Source organism: Megascapheus bottae, chromosome 8 (assembly GCF_031878675.1).
Source record: "Megascapheus bottae isolate mThoBot1 chromosome 8, mThoBot2.hap1, whole genome shotgun sequence".
In the NCBI taxonomy this organism is placed as follows: Eukaryota; Metazoa; Chordata; class Mammalia; order Rodentia; family Geomyidae; genus Megascapheus; species Megascapheus bottae.
In genome coordinates, this window is record NC_143516.1 from 39,356,880 (window position 1) to 39,380,993 (window position 24,114).

The following is a 24,114-nucleotide window of genomic DNA, read 5'->3' on the forward strand; positions in this document are numbered from 1 at the left end:
ACAGTGCTCAGGTCCTGAGCTGTAAATACAAAGTCACTTCTGCTTAGCCTGGGGTGCATCTAGACTCCAGGCTCCAAAAGAACTGGACAAGCATCAGCTTACTCTCTCTAGGGTCTTCATACCCATAAGTATCCGTGTTACCCATAAGTATCCCTAAAGTATTTGCTAAAAGAAGATTAGAAGATGATTCATGCATATCTTTTTCAGCCAGGGCCTCCCTAGGTTCTTCTTGGACATAGACTAACTAGCCTACATACTTGGATACTGTTTTGTGCTGCAGATTTAGCAATTGTGAAGAACAACCAGATGGTATAGCAGGGCAAGCCTGAAACCAGAAAGTTCCCTATCATACAACCGTGGCTCACCATCAGTCAGAAGTGTGACTTCTGGCCCATTAGTCTCGCTCTGGAATTCATTCTTTCCAAAGACAAAGTGAAGTGTTGATCTGATGCAATCACTGAGTATTCCTTCAACTCTTAAATGGAAATTCTCTAAAGTTACTGCTATTGAGAATAAGTCTGCTATACTTGAGTGAAAAGAAGGCAGCAGATTAATGGTTAACTGTCTGAATTCTTTCTTCAAAATGTAACATGTATCAAACCAAAACAATTAGGCTGTTTTATAATAAAAAGAGATTATGTTAATATCGCCTACCTGGCTCAGTCCCAAATCATCCATCAGTATTCTGCCTTGCTCCAACACACTGTCATCATGTTGATACAAAAATAAGCTTGATATAGGAGTCGACGCAGAACAAATTATGCGCACCTGTAGTAGAGGAAAATAAGTAGATGGTGTGGTGTTACTCTTTACATTTCCCAAGTTGAAAGTAAGAAAAATTTCTCACAAGAGTGAAAAAAAAATCTGTTCTTACACAAATGGAGTTTGGATCTCTGCTTTTGAAACATCCATACCTTTTCTAATAGTTTGTAGTTAAGATATGCCTTAAAACTGAATAGTATTAGCCAGCCCTGGTGGCTCACACCTGTAATCCTAGCTACTCAGGAGGCTGAGATTTGAGGATTGTGGTTCAAAGCCAGCCCAGGCAGAAAAGTCCATGAGACTCTTATCTCCAATTAACCACAGAAAACCAGAAGTGGTGTTGTGACTCAAGTGGTAGAGTACAAGATTTGAGCTGAAGGGATTAGGAATAGCACAGAGGCCCAGAGTTCAAGCCCCACAACCAAGAAGAAAAAAGAAAAAAGAAAAAATTTCCAAATATTTCTACACAGACTATCTCTCACCGGAGAGTACAGACCAAAGGTTTTATTGGGAGACTCCAGGCCCGCAGAGGCCTCAGCTCAGGATGTGAACCCACGTCTTCTGGTGCTAAGCAAAATGTTCTTTCCATTACTGCTATGGTCTACATGTTTGTGTGCCCTCTAAAACTCATGTTGAAACTTATTCCTAGGGTAGTATTGTATTAAGATGTAGGGATTTTAGAGGATGCCTGAGCCACGAGAGCTTGACGAAGATCTGAGGCTTGAACCTCTTCATGTTCAAGACTAGCGTTCTACACCCTGAGCCATGGCACCACTTCTGTTTTTGTCTGAGTAGTTTATTGGAGGTAAGAATCTCATAGAGTTTCTTGCCCAGGCTGGTTTTGAACCATGATCCTCAGATCTCAACCTCCTATGTATTTTAGGATTGGCTGGACGCAGTGGCTCATGCCTGTAATCCTCGCTACTCAGAAGGCTGAGATCTGAGGATCACAGTTCAAAGCAAAAGTCCATGAGACTCTTATCTCCAATTAACTACCAGAAAACCAGAAGTGGTGTTGTGGCTCAAGGGGTAGGGTGGTAGCCTTGAGCTGAAGAGCACCCAGGCCAGGAGTTCAAGCCCCACAACTGAGCCCCCGCAAAAGAAATTATAGGAATGAGCCATAGGCACCAGGCTCCTCTCTGAGTTTTGATCTTAGACTTAATAGCCTTCTGAACCATGATAAATAAATTCCCTTTAATTACAATTTGCCCAGCACGTGATTATTTTGTTATAGAAGCACAAACAAGCTAGGACAATTATACTTGGTTGTCTGTCAACATCTATAGTGTCTTTGTGGAGCTAGTTACTAGGTGTGTTGACTTCCAGATACACTGTTAAAAGAGGGCTGGGAATGTGGCTTAGTGGTAGAGTGCCTGCCTACCATGCTTGAAGCCATAGGTTCAATTCTTCCATGCCACATAAACAGAAACAACAACAAACAAAAAAGCCAGAAATGACACTCTGGCTCAAGTAGTAGAAGAGTAGCTTTGAGCAAAAGAACCTCAAGGATAGTGTCCAGGCACTGATTGCAAGCCCCAGACCTGGCCAACAAACAAACAAACAACAGCAACAAAAATACAGGTAGTTGTAAATTTACTGAATAGCTGACAGCCAAATTCAGCACATTACTCCTTTGCCCTAGCTTCTAGAACCTACACTTATATCAGCATCCTGTCGGGACATTCTTCAAAAAGGCTAGGCATGTATGATAATATATTAAAAATGGCTTTTATATATGTTATGCAAAACATACTCTTCTTCAACTTTAAAACATCCTGGAATTTATTTTCAGGATTTACATCTATCCTTTAAAAAAATGCACGGATAGCTTAACATGCTAATATTGTGGATTCACCTTCCCATATCCCAAAGGCTTTCTACCACCACTGATAACTTCTATTAATCACAAATGAATAGTTTTTCACTCTTTAGATGATAATACCCTATTTTACAAATATCCATGACTGTACTCCAGAATACCAAAGTTCTCAATTTCTGAAATAAGACAAGTTGAGCTGTACTTTAATATAGTGTATAATCTCTATATATATGAGTTAGTTGGAGCTAATGTTGAGAGTAGTTAGTGCATGCTATCATATTGCCAGACAAATCTTTCTTTCCTTTAAATAAAGAAGCAAAAGTAGACGTGAGTAGGGTCAGGTAGTAAGAGTAACAAATGGGAGCACAGGCTTTCTTTGAGATATTTCTACCTCATGTATATAAATTCAATGCAATTCTTGTGCCTCCTATCTAATAGCCACCTATTATGTCCCTCTACCATTTTCTTTTTAAAGTTTTGCCTTTTTAAAGCTACCTCTAGTATCACACACCTATTTCCAGAGGTCCTGAGATGAATGCAGGCAGAGTCTACAGAAGACAACCAGACACAGCTTTGATCTCTGGCTTCCTGACCTTGGCCTCTGCTTTGCCTGACATACTGATCACATGTGTGTTAGCTCCCTGGGCACAAGCGGCAGGTTTTGCTGCCACACTTAATGCAAGCTTCCCTTGATCCCTGCCCAGGAGCTTGCATGCTGCATTTTCTGTAGGCATTGCTACAAACACCTCATGCTAGCTAGCTAACCCCCCCATCCTGTGCTAGAGGCCAACCCTCACTGCTGAGTGTTCATCAGAAGCACCAGAAGAGTAAATAGGCATGCAGGTACCTGGCCTTGCTGAAATGGGGATAGTGTAGGCCAGAGTCTAGGTCTTTTGTTTGTTGCGTTTGGTTTCGGTTTAATGTTTTTTGTTTGCTTGTTTGTTAGGTGGCAGTAGGGTTAGAACTCAGGGCTTTGTGTTTCCTAGACAGGCACTTCACCACTTCAACTACCTCCATCTTTAGTTCTTTTTTCTCTCCTTATTTTTGGAGCAATCATCTCATATTTGTTAAGTTGGATCTGAACACAATCCTCTTATTTAACTTCCCATGTAGCTGGAATGATAGGTATACACCATCATACTCAACTTTTATTGGTTGAGATGATGTCTTGAAAACCTAGGCTGGCTTGGAATTGCCATTCTTATGTATGAGCGCAGCCTCCCAAGTAACTAGGATTACCAAAGTGAACCATTGTGTCCTGCTCTGAATCCAGATTCTTCATCTATCTATCTATCTATCTATCTATCTATCTATCTATCTATCTATCTATCTATCTGTTTTGGTGCTGATCCTAGGCCTTGAATTTAGAGCCTGGGTGCTGTCCCTGAGCTTTCTTTATTTCCTTTTTTCCTTTCCTTTCCTTTCCTTCGCTTTTTTTTTTTTTTTGTCTGAGACTAGGACTCAAACTTGGTATCTGGTGCTTGCTTTCCTCATTGGCTGGCACTCTACAACTTGAGGTATGCCTCCAGCCCTATTCCTGAGATTTTTTGCTCAACACTTGCAATCTATCACTCTAGTATAGCTCCATTTTTGGCTGCTTGGTGGTTAACTGGAGATAAAAATCTCAACAGACTTTTCTGCCTGGAATTTGAACCACAATTCTCAGATGTAAGCCTCCTCCATAACTAGTAAATGGGCATGAGTCACCAGTGCTCAGCCAAATCTAGATTTTTAGGTAGCTAAATTTAGGTGATTGATTCAGGTGGTTCTTGGAGGAATTCTCTGGGCCAAGTCTTAAACCTCCTTCCCCTTTCCCCCCTCCGCAAGATGAGTACAGTCTTCCTTAAATCCCTTAACTCAGTTGCCTCTCTGTGTCCAAAAGGTCATCCCATAGCAGTGACTGGCCATTGACTTCTGTACATGTGATTCGTGTTTCCTGCCTTTGAATTCTAGGTGTGTGAAGGCAGGACCCTGTCCAGCATCATTTGCCATTGAATTTCTGGTGTTCATAAACATTGTTGAGTGAGTTGGAGAAACCCTGAGGCTCATGACATGCCAGACAAAGTTCTTTTTTGGGGGGGGTGAGGAGGGGTAATGGAGCTTGAACTCTGGGCCTGAGTTCTTTAGCTCAAGGCTACCACCCTACCTGGAGCCACAGCTCACTTCCCATTTGCTAGTGATTAATTGGAGATACGAGTCTCATAGTGCCACGATGATCCTCAGATCTCAGCCTTTGGAATATCTAGGATTACAGGCATGAGCCATCACCACATTCAGTCAAAGTTCTTAGTGCTTATTTACACATTTCATCCTAACAAGAACCTTATAAAATAAGTAGGTATTTGACTTCAGAGAGGCTAGGCTAAGCACGTTGTCAGAATAGGAAGCTTGGCACCAGGGCTCACTACTATATTAAACTGTATTGCTTTTCATAAATGCCCAATGGCTCTGCAATCTATGCTAAAATATGTAAGTTAAAAAAAAATAAGCACAGTAGTATAATGCTAATTACTAGAATTCTAAGTCACAAGGGAGAGAGAGCTTCAGTATCGTGAAGGTCCTTTAGTCATTCATTCAGTTGTTCATTCATTGTTCCATCAATCCAACCATTTATTTGATAACAGATGTATATTGAGCAAGCAGTTGGGCCAGGCCTGTGTTCTTCATTACTATAGATGGTGCTGTTCCTTCTGGTTGAATAATGGAGTCACTAATATAGCAGACTGACTTTTTGACTGCACTCCTAAAGGCTGCTATAAGTAATAGTAAGTACATAGTATTTGCCTATGTAATGATTTCTTAAATACTGTACATGGACCAGCTTCTTAGTCCTCTAAAGTAAAATAGTCATTATCCTCAATCTGCAGATGAGAAAACCCAAGCACAGAGAGGTGAAGTAAGCTGTAGAGAGCTAGGATTCCAGCTGAGGACGTCAGTCGCCACAATCAAAATGTAGTTTTGAGAAAATGTATTAAACCCTTACCTTGAAATCATACAAGTTGTCAATGAGAGTTATGAATCTTCGAGCTTGAGTCCTCTTTGCCAGTGTAAATTGTGGAATGTTTCGTAAAAATAGTGTATCAAAATTCTCTGAGAGTTCCAAATAATCACTGGCTCCAACTGGCTATAATTAAAACAAAATCAAGAAAAAGAAAATAGTGTTGTATTAGACATCGATGAAAGTGAACTAAGCAACTCAAGGGCAGTGAGGGGATGGAGGAAATGGAGAGAAAGAGGGAACCACTGAAACTAAGTAATAGGAAGGAAATGTTCATATCACCCGATCAGGAAGAAATATATATATATATATATATATATATATATATATATATATATATATATATATTGCCAGTCCTGGACTTGAACTCAGGGCCTGACCACACTGTTCTTGGGCTTTCTCAAGGCTAGAGCTCTACCACTTGAGCCACAGCACTACTTCCGGCTTTTTCTGTGCAGGTGGTACCAAGGAATCGAACCTGGGTTTTCGTGCATGCTAGGCAAGCACTCTACCACTAGGCCAAACTCCCAGCCAGGAAGAAATAATTTTATCATTAACATTCAAAGAGTTAAAAGTTTTATCCTATGTAAAACTATAGGTCTTACCCAGGCTTGGTAGTGGCTCATGCCTGTAATCCTAGCTACTCAGAAGGCTGAGATCTGAGGATCATGATTCCAAGCCAGTCCCATCACTAAAGCCGTGAGAATCATCACCAATTAACCACCAGAAACTGGAAGTGGCACTGTAGCTCAAGGGGCAGGTCAGTAGAAGAGCTCAGGGACAGTGCCCAGGCCCACAGTTCAAGCCCCACAACCAACCAAAACAAAACAAAACAAACAACAACAACAAAAAAACCACTTAAGTCTTTGTATTTATTTTTTTTTGCCAGTCCTGGGCATGAGCTCAGGGCATGAACTCTGTCCTTGGACTTTCTCAAGGTTAGAGCTCTACCACTTGAGCCTCAGCACCACTTCCGGCTTTTTTCTATGTATGTGGTACCAAGGAATTGAACCCGGGTCTTCGTGCATGCTAGGCAAGCACTCTACCACTAGGCCAAACTCCTGGCCCCAAAGTCTTTGTATTTTTTGTTAATCATAAGCTTTGTAAGTCAGAATGATGACCCTTTAAGTGTGAATGTAAAAATGATTATGTATGAAATTACTCAATATCAACAAAGAAAGACAAAAAAAATAGCATTGGTCACCTTTAGATTTGTTTAATTTGAAAATTGTATTGCCATAGTGTGACTTTGAAGTGCCCTGTCCTAGTGTTTCAGAACAGGTTAGGGACACTAACAATGATTTTAAAAAGGAAAGAGGAAAGAGATTAAGAGTATATTGAAGGTAAAAGAATATCTCCGGCCAAAGACTATTTCCAATATTTCAGTTGTAAGGTACCTTTTATGGTAGTGTTCTAAGTCTAGGTAGCCATACTTTTTACCTAGATTCTATCACTTTAAATCTTTTTGCAAGTCAACTGCACACTGTCACTATTGTTCAATGAAGGTATTTTATAATAATATCTAGGATATTATGTAAAATAAAGACTATTCTTTCTGTGTTTCTTCAGAATTTATTATTATTATTATTATTATTATTATTATTATTTGTGTGTGTGTGTGTGTGTGTGTGTGTGTGTGTGTGTGTGTGTGTGTGTGTGCCAGCCCTGGGCTTGAACTCAGGGTATGAGCACTGTCCTTGGTTTTTTTTCTCAAGGCTAGAGTTCTACCATTTGAGCTACAGCACCACTTCTGGCTTTTTTCTAAGTATGTGGTACCAAGGAATTGAACCCAGGTCTTAATGCATGCTAGGTAAGCATTCTACCACTAGGCCTGACTCCAAGCTCCCAGAAATTTTTTTACTTAATTTGATATATGCTTTTCTTTTTGCCAGTCCTGGGGCTTGAACTCAGGGCCTAGGCATGGTCCTTGAGCTTTTCTCAAGGCTAACTCTCTACTACTTGAGCCACAGTACCACTTCTGGCCTTTTCTGTTTATGTGGTACTAAGGAACTGAATCCAGGGCTTCATGCATGCTTGGCAAACACTCTACTGCTAAGCCACACTCCAGGCCCTAGATGATGTATAACTTTTTTTTGATGTATAACTTTTGAAGAGCAAAGTAGTAAGCATTGCTAACCCTGGTAGGAACTAATTACCAAAGGGCTTGAATGAACAGACCTCTGAAACCTCAAGAATAATTTGAAGCCAGACAACATCAGCTTATGCCTGTAATCCTAGCTACTCAGTAGGCTGAGACCTGAGGATGGCAGCCCAGGCAGGAAATCCCATGAAACTCTTATCTCCAATTAACTACCAAAGAAGGTGAAAGTGGAGCTGTGGCTCAAGTGGTAGAATGCTATCTTGACAGTATCTAGGCCCTGGGTTCAGGACCCAGAACTGGGAGGGAGAGGGGGAGAGAGGAAGAGAGGGAAAAAGGGAGACAGAAGCCGGGCATAGTGTCTCACACCTGTAATCCTAGCTACTCAGGAGGCTGAGATCTGAGGATCACGATTCAAAGCCAGCCCAGGCAATACAAAGCCAAGAGACTCATATCTCCAATTAATCACTAGAAAAAACGGGAAGTGGGGCTGTGGCTCAAGGGTAAGGTGGTTTGAGCTAAAGAGTACAGGGACAGCACCCAGGCCCAAGGGTAGGGTGGTAGCCTTGAGCTGAAGAGCTCTGGGACAGTGCTCAGGCCAGAGTTCAAGCTCCATGACAAAAAAAAGGAGGGGGGAGGGGAGAGGAAGAGAGGGGAAGAGAGGAGGGGAGGAAGGGAGAAAGGAAAAGAGGAAGAGAGAAGGAGAGAGAGAGAGAGAGAGAGAGAGAGAGAGAGAGAGAGAGAGAGAGAGAGAGAGAGAGAGAGGGAGGGAGGGAGGGAGGGAGGGAGGGAGGGAGGGAGGGAGGGAGGGAGGGAGGGAGAGAGAGAGAGAGAGAGAGAGAGAGAGAGAGAGAGAGAGAGAGAGAGAGAGAGAGAGAGAATATAATTTAGAGCATCTTGCTGCAAAGACAGTACAAGATCAAAAGCCTCAACGTTATCCAGAAAACTGGTAAGGAGCATGAATTTAACGCATGTACATTAGGAAAGCTATCTGGAAACACATTCTTTGGTATTAGGATCATCCCCAGGGAATGTCACCTCTATTCATCTCAAGTTGTGTGGGGGTGATTGTACTTTGTGAGCATCAAAACCATGAGCCAAATCCAGGAGAGTGCCACGCTTCTGATCCTGCTAGAATGGGAAGAAGAGAGCGAAGACCAGTGGGTGGCCACTCTGAGGTCCTTCTGAAAGTTCCTGGATCACCAGGACCAGTTTCCAGGACACAGTGGCCGTGTCCTTCTTCTAGAAATGCCTCTCTTTTGAAGATCCTTTGCTTGAAAGTTTTTTCCTTTGGTAATGATGATCTGGCCATGTTTCTGGGAGACTCGGGGAGCTTCAAGTATGAGAGCCTTTCATGTAAGGCTACTGCTAGCCTCATGGCCTCCTCCAGACAGAGGAGTTTTCATGAAGGTATGGACATGCAAAATTAAGTTCTAGAAAAGGGATTCATTGAGAGAAACAGAAAAGCAGTTCTAAAAAAAAATGTAGTTATTTGGGGACGAAGGCAACATAAAATCAAAGAGTAAGACCACAGAGAATGACAAGACTCCTTTGGAAATGTGCTCAAAGTATTCTTTTCCTTCTTCCCCTCTGCCTTACCTGCTAAAAAAAAACACAGCTGGAAAGAGATGACTCTTGTCTCCATCTTCGTCTGGAGAACTTCTGCCTCTAAACCCCTCTGTCTCTAAATTAGTTGAATCAAGCTGCTCACCTTAACCATGGAACAGCTCAAGGGTATCATGAGAGACAATTTTGGGATTAATTCTGACATTCTTACAAGATGCTCTCCTGTCAATGCTGAACAAACCAGAAATGCATATTCAATTAGGAATGAAAAGGAAGTGCTCTAAAGTGTGTGGGTTCAAATCCTTGGCCTGCTACTTATTAACTGGATACTTTGAACAAGTTATTCATACAATCTTTTTGTTCTTTAGCTTTTCTATCTATAAAATAGAAAATTGATTCCTATCTTATGGTATTGAGAAGATTAAGTGGACTAATACAGTAATTTAGTGCAGTGGCTGGTCCATGCCTTAGTATAGACATCATTTTTACTACCATTAACAGCATTAACAGCATCCCAAACTCCTAAATCAGCCTTTGTGACTTGCCTGACCTGAATCCAAGAAGGGCCCTCAAAGACTGTGTCATTACATCACCATGTAATGCAAACAAGCCTCACAATGGAATGAGGAAAGCAAGAGTATCTTTTTACAATAAAGAATAACGTATACAATAAGATTCTCATGCTCTGAAACTACACAACTTTCATGAGATCAGTTAGAATTGAGTGTCTCATCTTTTGTGAATCACAAAGTATATGTAAAAATGTAAAACCTCATATTAGATATGTAGTTATGTATAATTAAGCTCACTCTTTATGCATGGATGTGATTTCTATCAGTGTAACTGCATGCCCAAGGAAAATCATTATCAGAAGTGCACTGAAGTGCCTAGGGCAACTGAAAAATCAGAATTTTGCCCACTCAGCTATTTTACAAATTATATACCTTTGTCAGTAGGTTCTTCATTTGTCATTGTATTAGCAAATATCCCTCTTTTTCATATCACTAAAACAATCACATGCTCTTTCTTATAATGAAAGCAAAGCCTAATATAGTTACTTATCTCCAATTAAAACATCCAACAGGGTAACACTGTCCCAAAAGAAATGTGCTCTTTACTTGGCTTATGCAACAGTAATTCCTCTGTACTTCACCTTTATAATAATAATAAAAAATTTAAATAGTTATTAGAGGAATGTGGAGTTATAGTTTAATGCATGTAGTTTAAGATAATGAAAAAGTCCTGGAGATGGACAATGGTGATGATTGCACAGTGATAGAAATGCACTTAATGCCACTGAACTGGCTAAAATGGCAAATTTTATGCTATGTATTATTTTGTCACATTAACTACTAGTCATTATAGGGAGAAGCTATTGATTGCCAAAGAAACTCCAAATTAAGCCACAGAAAGTAATATTACTTTTTCTTTAAAAGCATGAGAAAGAATGAAATGTACTGAATAATAAACAGTCATTTCCCAAGAGAAATCAAGATTAAACTAAAATATGAATTGATTTTGTGGTTCTGGGATCAAAGACAGGTTAGCCTGTGTAGGCAAGCACTCTCTTGAGTTACATCACAAGCCTGGGCTTATTTGCTTTTGTTATTGTTTTAGTGATTATTGGCTTTGATGCTGAAGTGTCCAAGAAGTAAATTGCAAGATGAATTTGGTGAGAGATGGTGATTCTTATTCATCAAAAAAGCTACCTTTCTTTTTTTTTTTGCCAGTCCTGGGGCTCGAACTCAGGGCCTGAGCATTGTCCTTGGGCTTTCTCAAGGATAGAGCTCTACCACTTGAGCCACACCACTTCTGGCTTTTTGTTATGTATGTGGTACCAAGGAATGGAACCCAGGTCTTTGTGCATGTTAGGCAAGCACTCTACCAGTAGGCCAAACTCCCGGCCTGCTACTTTTTAATTAGTTAATAAATTTTTACCACCATTGGTAAAATACAATGAAAACTTTGGAACCACCGGATATTTGTCACTTTCCATTTTGTAGATGATGAATCTCTCTAAACTTCAGTTTCCTCATCTATAAAGAAGATTATAATATGATTTATTTCATCATTTTCACCCCTGACAATTCTGTCTTGCCATTAGGTAAAAATCCTCAACAATGGCTGCATATAGTAAATTGGTTATTAACTTGCATAAATGCATAGGGCATTCCTTAGCATATAACACTCAATACATAGTAGCTATCTATCTATTAACTATTAAACATGCATTTTCCCAGACTATGAGCTCAACAGCCTAAACTAGTGAATGGGTACACTGACTCCAGTCTTATCTTTGACTCCCCAAAAGATAAAAGCTCCTTTTGATTGATCAAGACACCTAACATACACACTATAGTTTTCCAAGAAGTCATATGTAGGTGACAAAAATAGCTTTTGCTTTAGTCTTTTTTGTTGCTATTCCAATCCTCAGGCTTGAACTCAGAGCTTGGCGTTATCTTCAAGGCTCTACCACTTAAGCCACAGATGGCTTGAGTACATTTTGTTAGTTAATTGGAGATAAGAGTCCCAAGGAGTTTTCTGCTTCAAACCTCTGATTCTCAGATCTCAGCCTGCTGAGTAGTTAGAATTATAGGCATGCCCAGCTTAGAACTAAAATGTAAGAACACTTCAACAACAAAAATAAACACAGGATTTAAACAGTTCACTCAACTGAAAATATAAAAAGTCTGAGCTACTAAATAAATGAAAAGTGCAATCAAGCTTAGTAATGATCAAAAAAAGAAAAAATAAAAATGATATACAATTTTTCATGTAGCAATTTTCCAACAAAAATAAATTATGAGTCAGGCATGGTGGCTCGCACCTGTAATCCTGGCTACTCAGGAGGCTGGGATCTAAGGATCAAGGTTCAGAGCCAGCCTGGGCACAAAAAGACCTGAGACTCTTATCTCCAGTTAACCTATGGAAAAATGGGAAGTGGGGCTGTGACTCCAGGGGTAAGATAGTAGCCTTGAGCTAAAGAGCTCAGGGACAGTGTCCAGGCCCAGAGTGCAAGCCCCATGACCCACAAAATAAATAAATAAATAAATAGATAGATAGATAGATAAAATTATGCTGGCCAGCACACACACACCACATGGTTTTAAACTTTACCCAAGCCTTTCACTTCTAGAAACCAATCAGAAAAAAATGACTGGACATTCAACCAAAGACTCTATGTACACAGGAGATTTATAAATATATAACTAAAAAAAAAATCTTAGTATCTAACAACAGAGTAATGAACCAATATATTAAAGCACATTGTTGTAACAGAAAAACATGTTGCCAATAAATGAGTGCTCATGAAAAATAGCTTGGGATATGAAAGATATGTTTATGATTAAAATGCTAAGTAAAAAAGATAATGCAAAATTATTATCTCATTGAGTTATTTGTTGAGATTTATAGATATTTATAAGGTTTTTCTGTGTTTTCCAAAATAGAAAAATAAATATGATGTTGAAAAAGAGTAAAAACAATAAAGAAAAGTGATGTTGAAGATCTTTAATAATTCCACATTTATGTGCATTTAAATTTTTTCAGATGGTCTGCATCTTGCATAATAAGAAAGCAGAGTGAATGTGTAAAATGTTCAATACATACATATGAATATAGATTTATGTATAACAACGTTTCAGTCAACAATTGATTAGAGGTAAGCAATGATCCCGTATGATTAAAATGGCACTGAAAAATCCCTATCACCTAGTATTTTTACTGTACTGTCTCAATGTGTAGATAAACAAATACTATTGTATTTCAGCTGTCTAAAATATTTAGAGCACTGATAGGCTGTAGAGGTTTGTAGCCTATGAGCAAAAGGCCCTACATAGCCCAGGGGTGTAGTAGGCTGTCCCATCTAGGTATGTGTAAATACACTGTTCAGTGTTTGTATGACAAAATCACCTGCATCATCATGTTTCAGGACCTGTTATAACATTAGGCAGTATCTGACTGAACGAAAGAATTGAGAAAATGCAAATTTATTTCAATTTGCTATTGCCACCCTCATTTATGTCATTGTACAAGCCTAGGTATCCAGAAATCTTATTTACCTCAGTGTTCTGAGTACCTAGCACAAACTAGGGAAAAAAAAGGTCTTGAATTATACATAGTGAATGATCATATTTTCATTAGGACTTTTTCTAAATCAATTATATAACTACTGAATGTTCAATAAATATAAGATATGGCACTAAATGCTACAAGAACTCTGCAAAGTATATTTTAAAAAAATACATCTCTTCACCCTTTTAACCACAATATAATACATCTAAATTACATGTATATATAGTGCATGGTAAATATTTATACTTTTATTTTTCATTAGTTGAGTCTCCTATGTAAGTAAACCATAGCATAAGATACTTTCTGAAACCATAAAATTAGTATTGTGAATTTATGCATTGTGCCCTATGAATAATTAAAGCATATGATTACTTTTGAGTACTAAATGGCACTTCAGTTAGTAGCATCCTTGAGTATGTTATTCTAGCTCAAAATTCAAGTAGAATTATCGAGTGCAGATTTGTCTTATGATAGATAACGATGACATTCTCCATCTTTCTACCTGAGCAATTAAAAAGTTTAATAGTCTTTGATGTGGCTGGTTATCTAAATAATTTTCTACATCAGAACAATTAAAATCCACTTATTCGATGGTTTTTGCATTCTCTACTATTGTCTCAAACTCTTTGTTTCTGTGGAAACCTGATGAAAACTTAAAGAACTTTAAATCTATAATGAGTTTGCAAAGAGCATTTGTTTTCCTTAATTGCTTGGAATATACAGCTGGATTACACATAGCACAATTTCTCTGGTAAACTTTTGGGAACAAAGAGCTTTCTTTCTGTCTTCTTTCTCTTGGATAGGAAATGGCACAACTCTCTGCTTTGGTTTTGACCCTGGTGCTAAAACTGGGGATTTTCCCATTGCCAGTGTGAAATGTATGAACATCACCCTAGATTGCCTTCTGCCCTGCAATGAACGGCTGATCCACTTGAGCATCCGCAAAGGAGCTGTCAGCTTGAGTTTCTTTTTCCTCTGTCTCACTATTGCTTGTTCTGCCACCATTATTTCAGCTCTCAAGTAGGACGATTATTCTTTCAAGCTCTGTCTAGATTATACTGTCCTAAGGGTTACTCTCCATCTACACAGAGTCTCTTTATAAATCCCTATGGCAATACCCTGACAGCACCTCATTAAACAAGTGTGCATGGCATCTTGCTTTGTTTATACAGAGATAACAATACCTCAGATCTTAAAGACAAGTACCTTAGGAACAAATGCTTAATGGAATGCCATTCTCAAAACAAACTTAAATTACCATATGAGTTGATGTTAAAACAACTTATAGCTGTCGAATTCTAAATTAATTAATGTAATATTTAGAAAACCAGAACACTGAAATGTGTGTATTTGCAAAGCATTTCTCCACAAGAGAGATGGCACTTTAATACAAGAAATCTTATTACTGTAAAGTCTATAGCATCCAGCTGGGAAATACCTCACAGTTCTACAAAATACCACCAACTACTTCAAAAAGTACTCTTCTAAGTGCAGAGGAAAAGCTGTACTCTGTAACTTCTGTAGTCTCAAAGGCAGGAAGCTAGTTCTACCTAAGCCCTCCAGGTATTCAATAAGCTACACATCCCCTTTCAATAGTTACTATAACACTCTTGAGGAGTCAGTGTTTTATTTTGATGGAAATAAATGAAGCAAACTAGACGAGGATGTACCCTTCCTTCTTCTTACTTGACTATCTTAGAGTATGTAATCTTAGAGATGACCCAAATTCTGGTGCTAAATTCTGGAAATCCTGTAACCAACAAATTCATCAAGACACAAAGATGGACTGTCCAGTCATTTCACAGATGCCTAAAAATTTGGAGGAACTTGAGAGTTGCCTGTTTTAAAAATGGAATGATCAGCCAGGCGAGGTGGCTCACACCTGTAATCCTAGCTACTCAGGAGGCTGAGATCTGAGGATCACGGTTCAAAGCCAGCACAGGTACTAAAGAAAGGAGACCCATCTCCAATTAACCCCTAGAAAATGTGAAGCGGGGCTTGGCACAAGGGTAAGGCTTTTGAGCTGAAGAGCTCAGGGACAGCGCCTAGGCCAAGTTCAAGCCCCATGACTCACAAAAAAAAAAAAAAAAAAGGAATTATCTGGGTTTAATCATACCAACAACATAATTAAAATGGTAAGTTAGTATCTCTTAGAGCTCATGACTCATAGACAAGCCCCCTCCCACCTGCAAATACTTCTATTGTTAGCAAGTCCTGTCTAGGTACTTCATTCAGCTTCAGTTTTCAGTTGAACTATTGTATAAGCCACAGTCAGAAGCCTAGAGTCTATTAAAAAGAAAGAGACAGGAGAAAAGGAAGGAAGGGAGAAAGGGAGGGAAATTGAGAGTGAGGGAGGGAGGGAAGGAAGGAGAACTTTGGTACCTATCTACATCATTCACCCTGGACTCTCCAGCTAGTTCTCATAACATCTAAAGTGCCTGAATAAAGCAATGAAATTTTTAGACTTTATATTTTGTTAGAAACCATGCAAACGTTTTGAACCATTAAATTTTGTTACTCCTTTGCTAAAATTTGTTTAGCTTCAGGAAAAAATGGAACAGTGTGAGTTAAACAGAACATTATACTGAATATGCAGATAACATAACATCTTTCAAAGGCATCTACAAATGTAGGTGTTTTATTGAGGTTTTCTTGTAAGAGATAGTACAGTGACAGGGATCAGCCTAGAACATGGCACATATTAAATAAGTGCTCTTTCAGTGACTGCTAAGCTATATACCCTAATCCCTCATTCGTTGAATTTAATGTTTCCCTCCCTCCTTTCCTTGTTTTACTTTTTATTCTTTTTTTCTTTTTGTTTTTTTTAACACTGCTGAAAATTGAAACCAAGGCTTTGCACATGCTAGATAAACACTCTGCCAGTGAGCTACACACTAACCAAATTTAAGGAGTTTTATTTGGAAGCCATTTAGTATAACATGCACCACTACTGTTAAACATTACAATTAACCCTTTAAAATTATAAAGAACAAGGAAAAGTTATTGTAGCTACACAAACAGCTAGTTGGGTTCTTTTTTTAAATTGCTAATCTAGATATCAGTGATTGAGCAGATGCTGAAAAAATATTGGCAAAGGGAAGCAAAACAGCCCAAATGGTGCTAGAATTATTTCACAAAATTGTTCATTAAAATAACACTATAACAGCCATTCCTATTTTCCAAATGGAAAAGCTAACTTATTAGTTCAAAACAAGTGGAAATTTACATGATTATTAATACCTCAAGACATGATGCTGTGGTTGTAGAGACTACAGAAGACAGTAAACATATGTGGCCAAAGCTGACTTGTTTCTTTTCTGTGTTCTATTTTGAATGTAGTTCTTTTAATAACTCTGTATACAATAATGATAAAGTAACTTTTAACTGGTTATTTGACCAAAATTATTAAGGACTAATAATTTTTTTAAATCATAACCACAAATGAAAGCAGACTGAGCATCCTCTCAGGAGAGGGTGATATTTGCTTTGTCTCTGTGGGAAGGGCAGTATTGCAAATTTCTCAAGCTTTCGTTTCATTCCATAAGAAATCTGAAGGATTACCTACATGATTCTAGATGAGGTTGGAGACACCCTAGCTTGCATGGGCATATGAAATATAAGGTCAATCAATTCTGTTTTCATTGGACATCAGGACTAAGTAGAAGCTGAAAAGAAAAAGGAAATGACTTTCAAATGGTTAAGAATTTACTTCAAATTTTAGAATGATAACTTCTGAGCATTTATCAAGTCCTGTAAATACAGTGGTTTTTTTGTTTGTGGGTCTTTTTTCTTTTTTGCTCTTTTTTGTTTTGCTTTCCTTATGAGAGTCTATTGGGGATAAACTGAGTCCTTTTCTGCTTAAATATTTGAAAATCCCAGTCACGGTTGGAAATGAAGTGGATATAAAAGAGTTATTTTTCTATCCATTCTTTTGCTTTCCAATTTATAGAAATACTTGGTAAAAATGTTAATTTATATTCTAAAGATATTAAAAAGTAAATCAAAGCATGGCAGAATGCCTCTCTGTGCTGCTGGGTACACAAAGGACCAAATCCTTCAAATTATGAGTAGCACTGATAGAATTATTCACTTCATCTTCTTGTTGAAAAGACAACCTTCAATTATCTGATGCCCAAATTTTATTAAGGATGAACATTCATGAAAGGCTTGAACAATGTAAGTCTATCCAATTTAAATGTGTAAACCTTTTCTGGATCAGGCTAGGCAATTCAAAGAAAAACTTATTTATAAAGTACTGGCTTCCCTGCTCCCTCACAGGAGTAGCTTCATTGAACTTTATCATTATGTCCTAAGGTTAGATATAGGAATCTGTACAATACCGACTCAGACTGGATATTAACACATCATACAGAACAGAGTAACATCCAAATTCCAGGATACACACACACACACACACACACACACACACACACACCATTCTAGTGAATTATGTTTATTAAAAAAAAAAACTCTTCAATAAGACAGTGGGACATTGTACCTTTAATTCAATACTTGGGCTGTTTTTTTCTGCTAACTCATGTGATAACTCACTTTCCAGCGCCACCATAAACTCATTTCTTCATTTTTTTATGTTAGTTCAAATGATTCCATTAATTTATTTTAGGCAGCTGTCAGATCTTTAACTTGTCCTTAACTTCTAACTGTAAGTTCCTTTCCCTTATCTCTGTATTTCTAGGAGTCCTGTCATTCCTCCAATCATCCAAACTGAAAGTATCACAGCCCTCGCTTCTTATCATCAGCCCTGTGCCCTCCAAATGCTATCCTAAAGATTTCTCTCACAGCTAGGCACCAATGGCTCAAACCTGTAATCCTAGCTACTCAGGAGGCTAAGATCTGAGGATTACGGTTCAAAGATAGACCAAGCACTAAAGTCCATGAGACTCTTGTCTCCAATTAACCACCAGAAACCTGGAAGTGGCATTGTGGCTCAAGTGGTAGAGCACTAGCCTCGAGCTGACACACTCAGGGAAAGTACCTAGGCCCAGAGTTCAAGCCTGATGACCACCACCACCAACAACAAAAAAAAGTAAAGGAAAAAAAAAGAAAAAGATTCCTCTCTAATTGATCGTGTTTTCTCAATTTATCATTTATACCTGACTTACGCTCCTGATCAGGGACTAGTCAAGAGATGACATCCAGTCAATTCTAATTGCCAATCCATACAACCTACAACTCAGTAACATCCATGTAAAGAAAGAGATATCCACAAAAGCTCCATGCTTATGTACAGAGGCAGCAAAGCTACTACATACAAAAGTTCCAGATGAGATGGCTCAAGCCTGTAATCCTAGCCACTTGAGAGGCAGAAATCGGAGGGGACAGGTTGAGGCAGCCGAAGCACAAAAGTTTGTGAGACTTCATCTGAAAGTGTGTGGGTACAGGGGAAAACAGCTAGCACCCTAGTAATAAAGGGAAGCACAAATAGGAAGACTAAAGTACAGGCTGGCTAAGAATAAAATGAGATCATATTTTCAACATAATCAATGCAAGAAAGCACTGGTGGTAGAGTAGCTCAAATGGCAGAATGTCTGCTTCACAAGTCCTGAGTTCAGGGACTTGTGAAGGGACATCTACACACACACACACACACACACACACACACACACACACACACACACTACAGTTGCAGTTGTATGCATTTTTGTGACATTATCCAATACAAATGTTTTACATGATATTACATTGTATTATTTCTAATGAGAAAAGTTTTCATCCAAACTATTACTTTACATAGCGGTACTTTTACACAGACTTCATGCCATTTATACTATATTACATATAATCTAAGACTGTATTAGATTGAATTAGATTGTCAAGGTCTTTTTCTTTCAGCGCTTTAAAATTGATGTTGCTCTGTTTTCTAGCCTTTATTGCTTCAGATGAGTAGTTAGCCCTTCTTTGGTTCTCAGTTCAACTATGAATTGCTACCCACACATGCTCTCTCTCCCACCCACTGGTTCACCATCACAATATCTAATCCTCCAGCCTCCAACGCCCAGTTTCTCTTTATCATCCACAGCATTGTAGTCCTATTTGTCCTATAATACTCATTATTATCTGCCTTACATTCTAGTGATGTATGTTCAGATCACATTTTATTTTCTAAAGTAAGACTGTATAAATGTGGAGCTTGATTCATACTCATCTTGGTCCCCCTTACAGCTCCCAGAACTATGCCAGCCTTCATTAAATACTCAATAAGTATTTGCTAATTTTGGAGAAGTGCCATATAATATAAAAGGGTAAGATTCTGACTGTTCCTTTGCTTAACCTAAACAAGTACCTAGCATGTTAGTTTATTTAAGTTTCCTTCCTGAAAGGACCTTCCCAAGAAGACATACTGTTTGCTGACCCACTGGAAAATGCTGCTGGTGAAAGTTACAAGCTTTACTTGAGTGTAGCATCCCATAAATCCTCTTGATATATTTCATGTCCCTGCCCCCAATCCAAAGTGACCCTAAATCAGAATTACAAGGTTATATCTCTCTGCTTAGTTTTTATGATGGATATTCCCATACTTTTTATTTTTATTATTTTTCTCTCTGATTTGAATTATGTTCTCATTAGCCAAGCATCTTCCATCCTCACTAAAATATGTGGTTCTTAGCTTCAGATCATAATAGAAATACTTTTGCTCAAGCCAGGTGTGGTGGCTCATGCCTGTAATCCTAGCTACTTAGGAGGCTGAGATCTGAGGATCAAGGTTCAAAGCCAGCCCATGCACTAAAGTAGGTGAGACTCTTACCTTCAGTTAATCTCTAGAAAACCGGAAATGGGGCTGTGGCTCCAGGGTAGGGTGGTAGCCTTGAGCTGAAGAGCTCAGGGACAGTGCCCACATCCAGAGTTCAAGCCCTATGACCCACACAAAAAAAGAAGAAGAAGAAGAAGAAGAAGAAGAAGAAGAAGAAGAAGAAGAAGAAGAAGAAGAAGAAGAAGAAGAAGAAGAGGGAAAAAGAAATACCTTTGCTCTTTTCATCTAAATTCTAATCATTGTCAAAGTCAAGATTAACTTCCTCTTTTAATCTCTTATCTCCTACAAGTCTCCCCAACACTGTGCAATCTTTTAAATCCTGATATCCTCCTAATATGTATTTAATTAGGAAGTGATGCTATGGCTCAAGGGGGAGGGTAGTAGGCTTGAGCTGAAGAGCTCAGGATCAACACCCAAGCCCAGAGTTCAAGCCCCATGACAAATGACCAAAAAACAAAACAAAAGAAAACAACCACCTTTTAGGGGCCAGGAGTATGACCTAGGGGTAGAATGCTCACCTAGCAAGCACAAAGCCCTGGGTTCCATTCCTCAGTACCAAATACACATAAAAAAGCTGGAAGTGGTGCTGTGGCTCAAGTGGTAGAGAGTTAGTCTTAAAAAAGCTCAAGGACAGTGCCCAGGCCCTGACTTCAAGTCCCACAACTGGCAAAAAATAAAAATAAATTTTAAAATATGCATTTAAGCCTGGTGCTTTTTTTTTTTTTTAAGAAAAATCCAGAAGTAGTGCTGTGGCTCAAGTGGTAGAGAGCTAGCCTTGAGAAAGCCCAAGTTCAAGTCCCATGACCCCACAAAAAAATGTACTTAATTAGAAAGTACAATTCCTTAAAGCAGACTGCAAAAGATAAATAAGAGAAATTAGCTGATCCCATAATATACTTTTGGGGTGAGGAACCTGAACTCAACAGTGGTTATGTGATCTCCCTTACCTAAGTTAAGCCATTGATTGCCTGATTCCATGGGGCCTCTTTCTAATCTACTACAATTGAGATTTTGTTATTTCCGTTACTAATGTTTAAACTTTTCTTTTGACCAGGCCTGGGACTTGAACTCAGGGCTTGGGTACTGTCCTTGGGCTTTCTCAAGGCTAGCACTCTACCACTTGAGCCACAGCACCACTTCTGGATTTTTCTATGTATGTGGTTTCAAGGAATCAAACCTGGGTCGTTGTGCATGCTAGGCAAGTACTCTTACAGCTAGGCCAAACTCTGGCCCTCATGTTTGAATTTTTTTTTTTTTTGGAGGGTCATAGGGCTTGAACTCCACCTGGGCACTATCCCTGAGCTCTTCAGCTCAAGGCTACCACCCTACCCTTGAGCCAAGCCCCACTTCCTGTTTCTAGAGGTTAATTGGAGGTAAGAGTCTCAGCCTAGGCTGGCTTTGAACCTTGATTTTCAGATCTCAGCTTCCTGAGGAGCTAAGATTACAGGCATGATCCACTGCACTCAGCTGTTTAAACTTTTTTAATGAAACTTTTTATATTTCTTTTTTATTTCTTATGAAATACACATGCAGATATGAGGAGCTTAAAAAATAGTTGCGTAGGCTAAGGCTGTGGCTCCAGTAAGAATCCTTGCCTAGAAAATATGAGGTCTTCTCATATTTTCCAAATTACCTCCCAAATTGACACTGCAAGACAAATGGAGGACCAACTCTTAAGATGATTCAGTATTTGTTGAAATGTTAGATGACTTTCTAACACCATAACTGTTTAACATAATAGCTCATTTGTGATACAGGGTTCATGTTCCTACAAAAACTAGAACTGGTCCCTACTAAGCTCTATGGTATCATTTCTGTCCTTCCTGTTTCCTCTATATTAGCCAGGGTGACTGGCTGACTCATTTGGACATTGTGTGGTCAGAAGTCTGTAATGGGTGGGAAATGAGCATACAGAGATCAGCAATGCCACAGAAATGGTTTTGCTAGAGGAAAGTAAAGGGCCAAGAAGATCCCAGGTCTGCTTCAGCTCTGTTGATTAATGCCCTTAGTTCTTTATGCTAATCACAACTGCTGGCACCCAAATGGCATCAGCCTAAAGTCTTGGCCAAATACTATAGATAAAAGCTATTCATCCTTTAGCATGCTGTGAAGCATAAGTTCCTAACTGATGGTTTCATTTAGAATAAAACCGAAGAAAGGGTGTGTGTGTGTGTGTGTGTGTGTGTGTGTGTGTGTGTGTGTGTGTGGAGAGAGAGGGGGGGAGGGAGGGAGGGAGGGAGGGAGGGAGGGAGAGAGAGAAACCAGGCACCAGTGGCTCATGCCTGTAATCTTAGCTACTCAGGATACTGAGATCTAAGCTCATGGTTTGAAGCCAGCCCAAGCAGGGAAGTCTATGAAACTCTTATCTCCAATAAACTAACTACCATAAGAGATGGAAGTGGAGTTGTGGCTCAAGTGGTAGAGCACTACCCTTGAGCAAAAGAAGCTCAAGGAAAGATGCCCAGGTCCACAGTTCAAGCCCCAGGCCAGAAACCAAAAGAGAGAAAGGGAGGGAGAAAGGGAGGAAAGGAGGGAGGGAGGGAGGGAGGCAGAGATTGACAGAGAGAGAGATCAAGAGAGAGAGAGAAAAAGAGAGAGAAAAGAGAAATGTCACTCTAAAATTTGTCAAAAGATACTATGGTACTGCTAAATTTTAACAATATATAATATGATACAATTAAAATTAATAGACAAATGAAAGTCAATCCATGTATCTGATAGTCCTCCATTCTTTGGGTACTAAGAATGTAAGAAACAGGAGAGCTAGCAAACAAGAAGTGGATAGTGAATAATCAGCATGCATATGCATCAAATGATTTATTTTCTGCCCAGACTTTTTGCAAACACACCTGGCTACCTGTCATTATTTTTAAGACACAAGTAACAAACTTCTCTTACAAATAGTTATTTGTGAACATAGTTGTTGGTTGAGGAAACAATTTTCTGCAGGTGTAAAAATTATATTTCTCAATAAGGAAAATTTAGGTATAGCTAGTTTACTCATTAAGCCTTTAGAATTCAGCTTTGGCTTGCTTGCTTTCTTTGAAAATGATTCTTTCATTTTTGGTGCACAAAAGTTTAACCCTAAGCAAGTGGTTCTCAAACATTTTGGTTTCAAGACCCCAAAAAGCTTTTGTTTATGTGGGTTATTTCTCCCAATATTTATTATATTAGAAATTGAAACAGAAATTTTTAAATATTTTAAATTAATTTTAAGCTACAATGATGAAACTGTTATATTAAATTCATAAAATGAACATAAAAACATTTTATGAAAAATGACTTTCCATGGCTGGGAGCGTAGCCTCATGGTAGAGTGCTCACCTAGTATGTACCAAGCTCTTTCCTTGGTATCACATACACAGAAAAATCCAGAAGTGGAGCTGTGGCTCAAGAGCACTAGCCTTTAGCAAAATGTGTCCAAGGACAGTGCCCAGGCCTTGAATTTGAGCCCCACAACTGATCAAAAAAAAAAAAAAAAGACTTTCCAAAATAAAAGTAACTTCATAAGAAAGGTGATACTGTTCCACATTAAATCACATCACTTTAAGCAAAAATAGACTCTCATATCTGTTTCTATATTCAATGTATTCCAATTAAATTGTATTGGCTGAAGTAATTAGGAAAGTCTGGTTATATATATACAAACTTGGTAAACAGAAAAGTATTTTAATAGTTACAGATACTGTTCCTTGATGTTTATATATGAAGTCAACAAGAAGTTCCTTCCAAAGAGAATACTATGTAAAAGGAAGAAACCCCTACAAACACTATTTCTGACAAGCATAATGAAGAATACCATTAACACCAATGGTAACAAGGCATTGTATGGTCCCTGAATATGGTATGATGAAAATATTCCTCTACCTCTGTAACTTCTTCCAAAAGCCAGTTTAATCATGAGAAAAACACCAGACTCATCCCATATAATGCCTGACTAATACTCTTCAAAACTGTCAGGGACATCTACAATAAGAAAAAGCTCAGACACTGTCACAGTGAAGAGTAACCTGAGGATTTATCTA

At 38.7% G+C, this 24,114-nt stretch overlaps 1 protein-coding gene across 7 annotated transcripts in view; it reads right to left on the minus strand.

The window, feature by feature from the left end:
- Positions 1 to 24,114, minus strand: part of Afg1l (AFG1 like ATPase) — a 153,781-nt gene that overhangs the window by 10,174 nt on the left and 119,493 nt on the right. For all 7 annotated transcript variants that reach the window (XR_016536480.1, XM_090338340.1, XM_090338341.1 and 4 more), the window contains 2 exons: positions 5,565 to 5,705; positions 655 to 768 (listed from right to left, as the gene is read on the minus strand). Coding sequence is in view for 6 of the 7 variants with exons in the window: in XM_090338340.1 (XP_090194466.1) it covers positions 655 to 768; positions 5,565 to 5,705 (255 nt within the window). In the remaining variant the exon portion in view is untranslated. The remainder of the gene's footprint in view (positions 1 to 654; positions 769 to 5,564; positions 5,706 to 24,114) is intronic.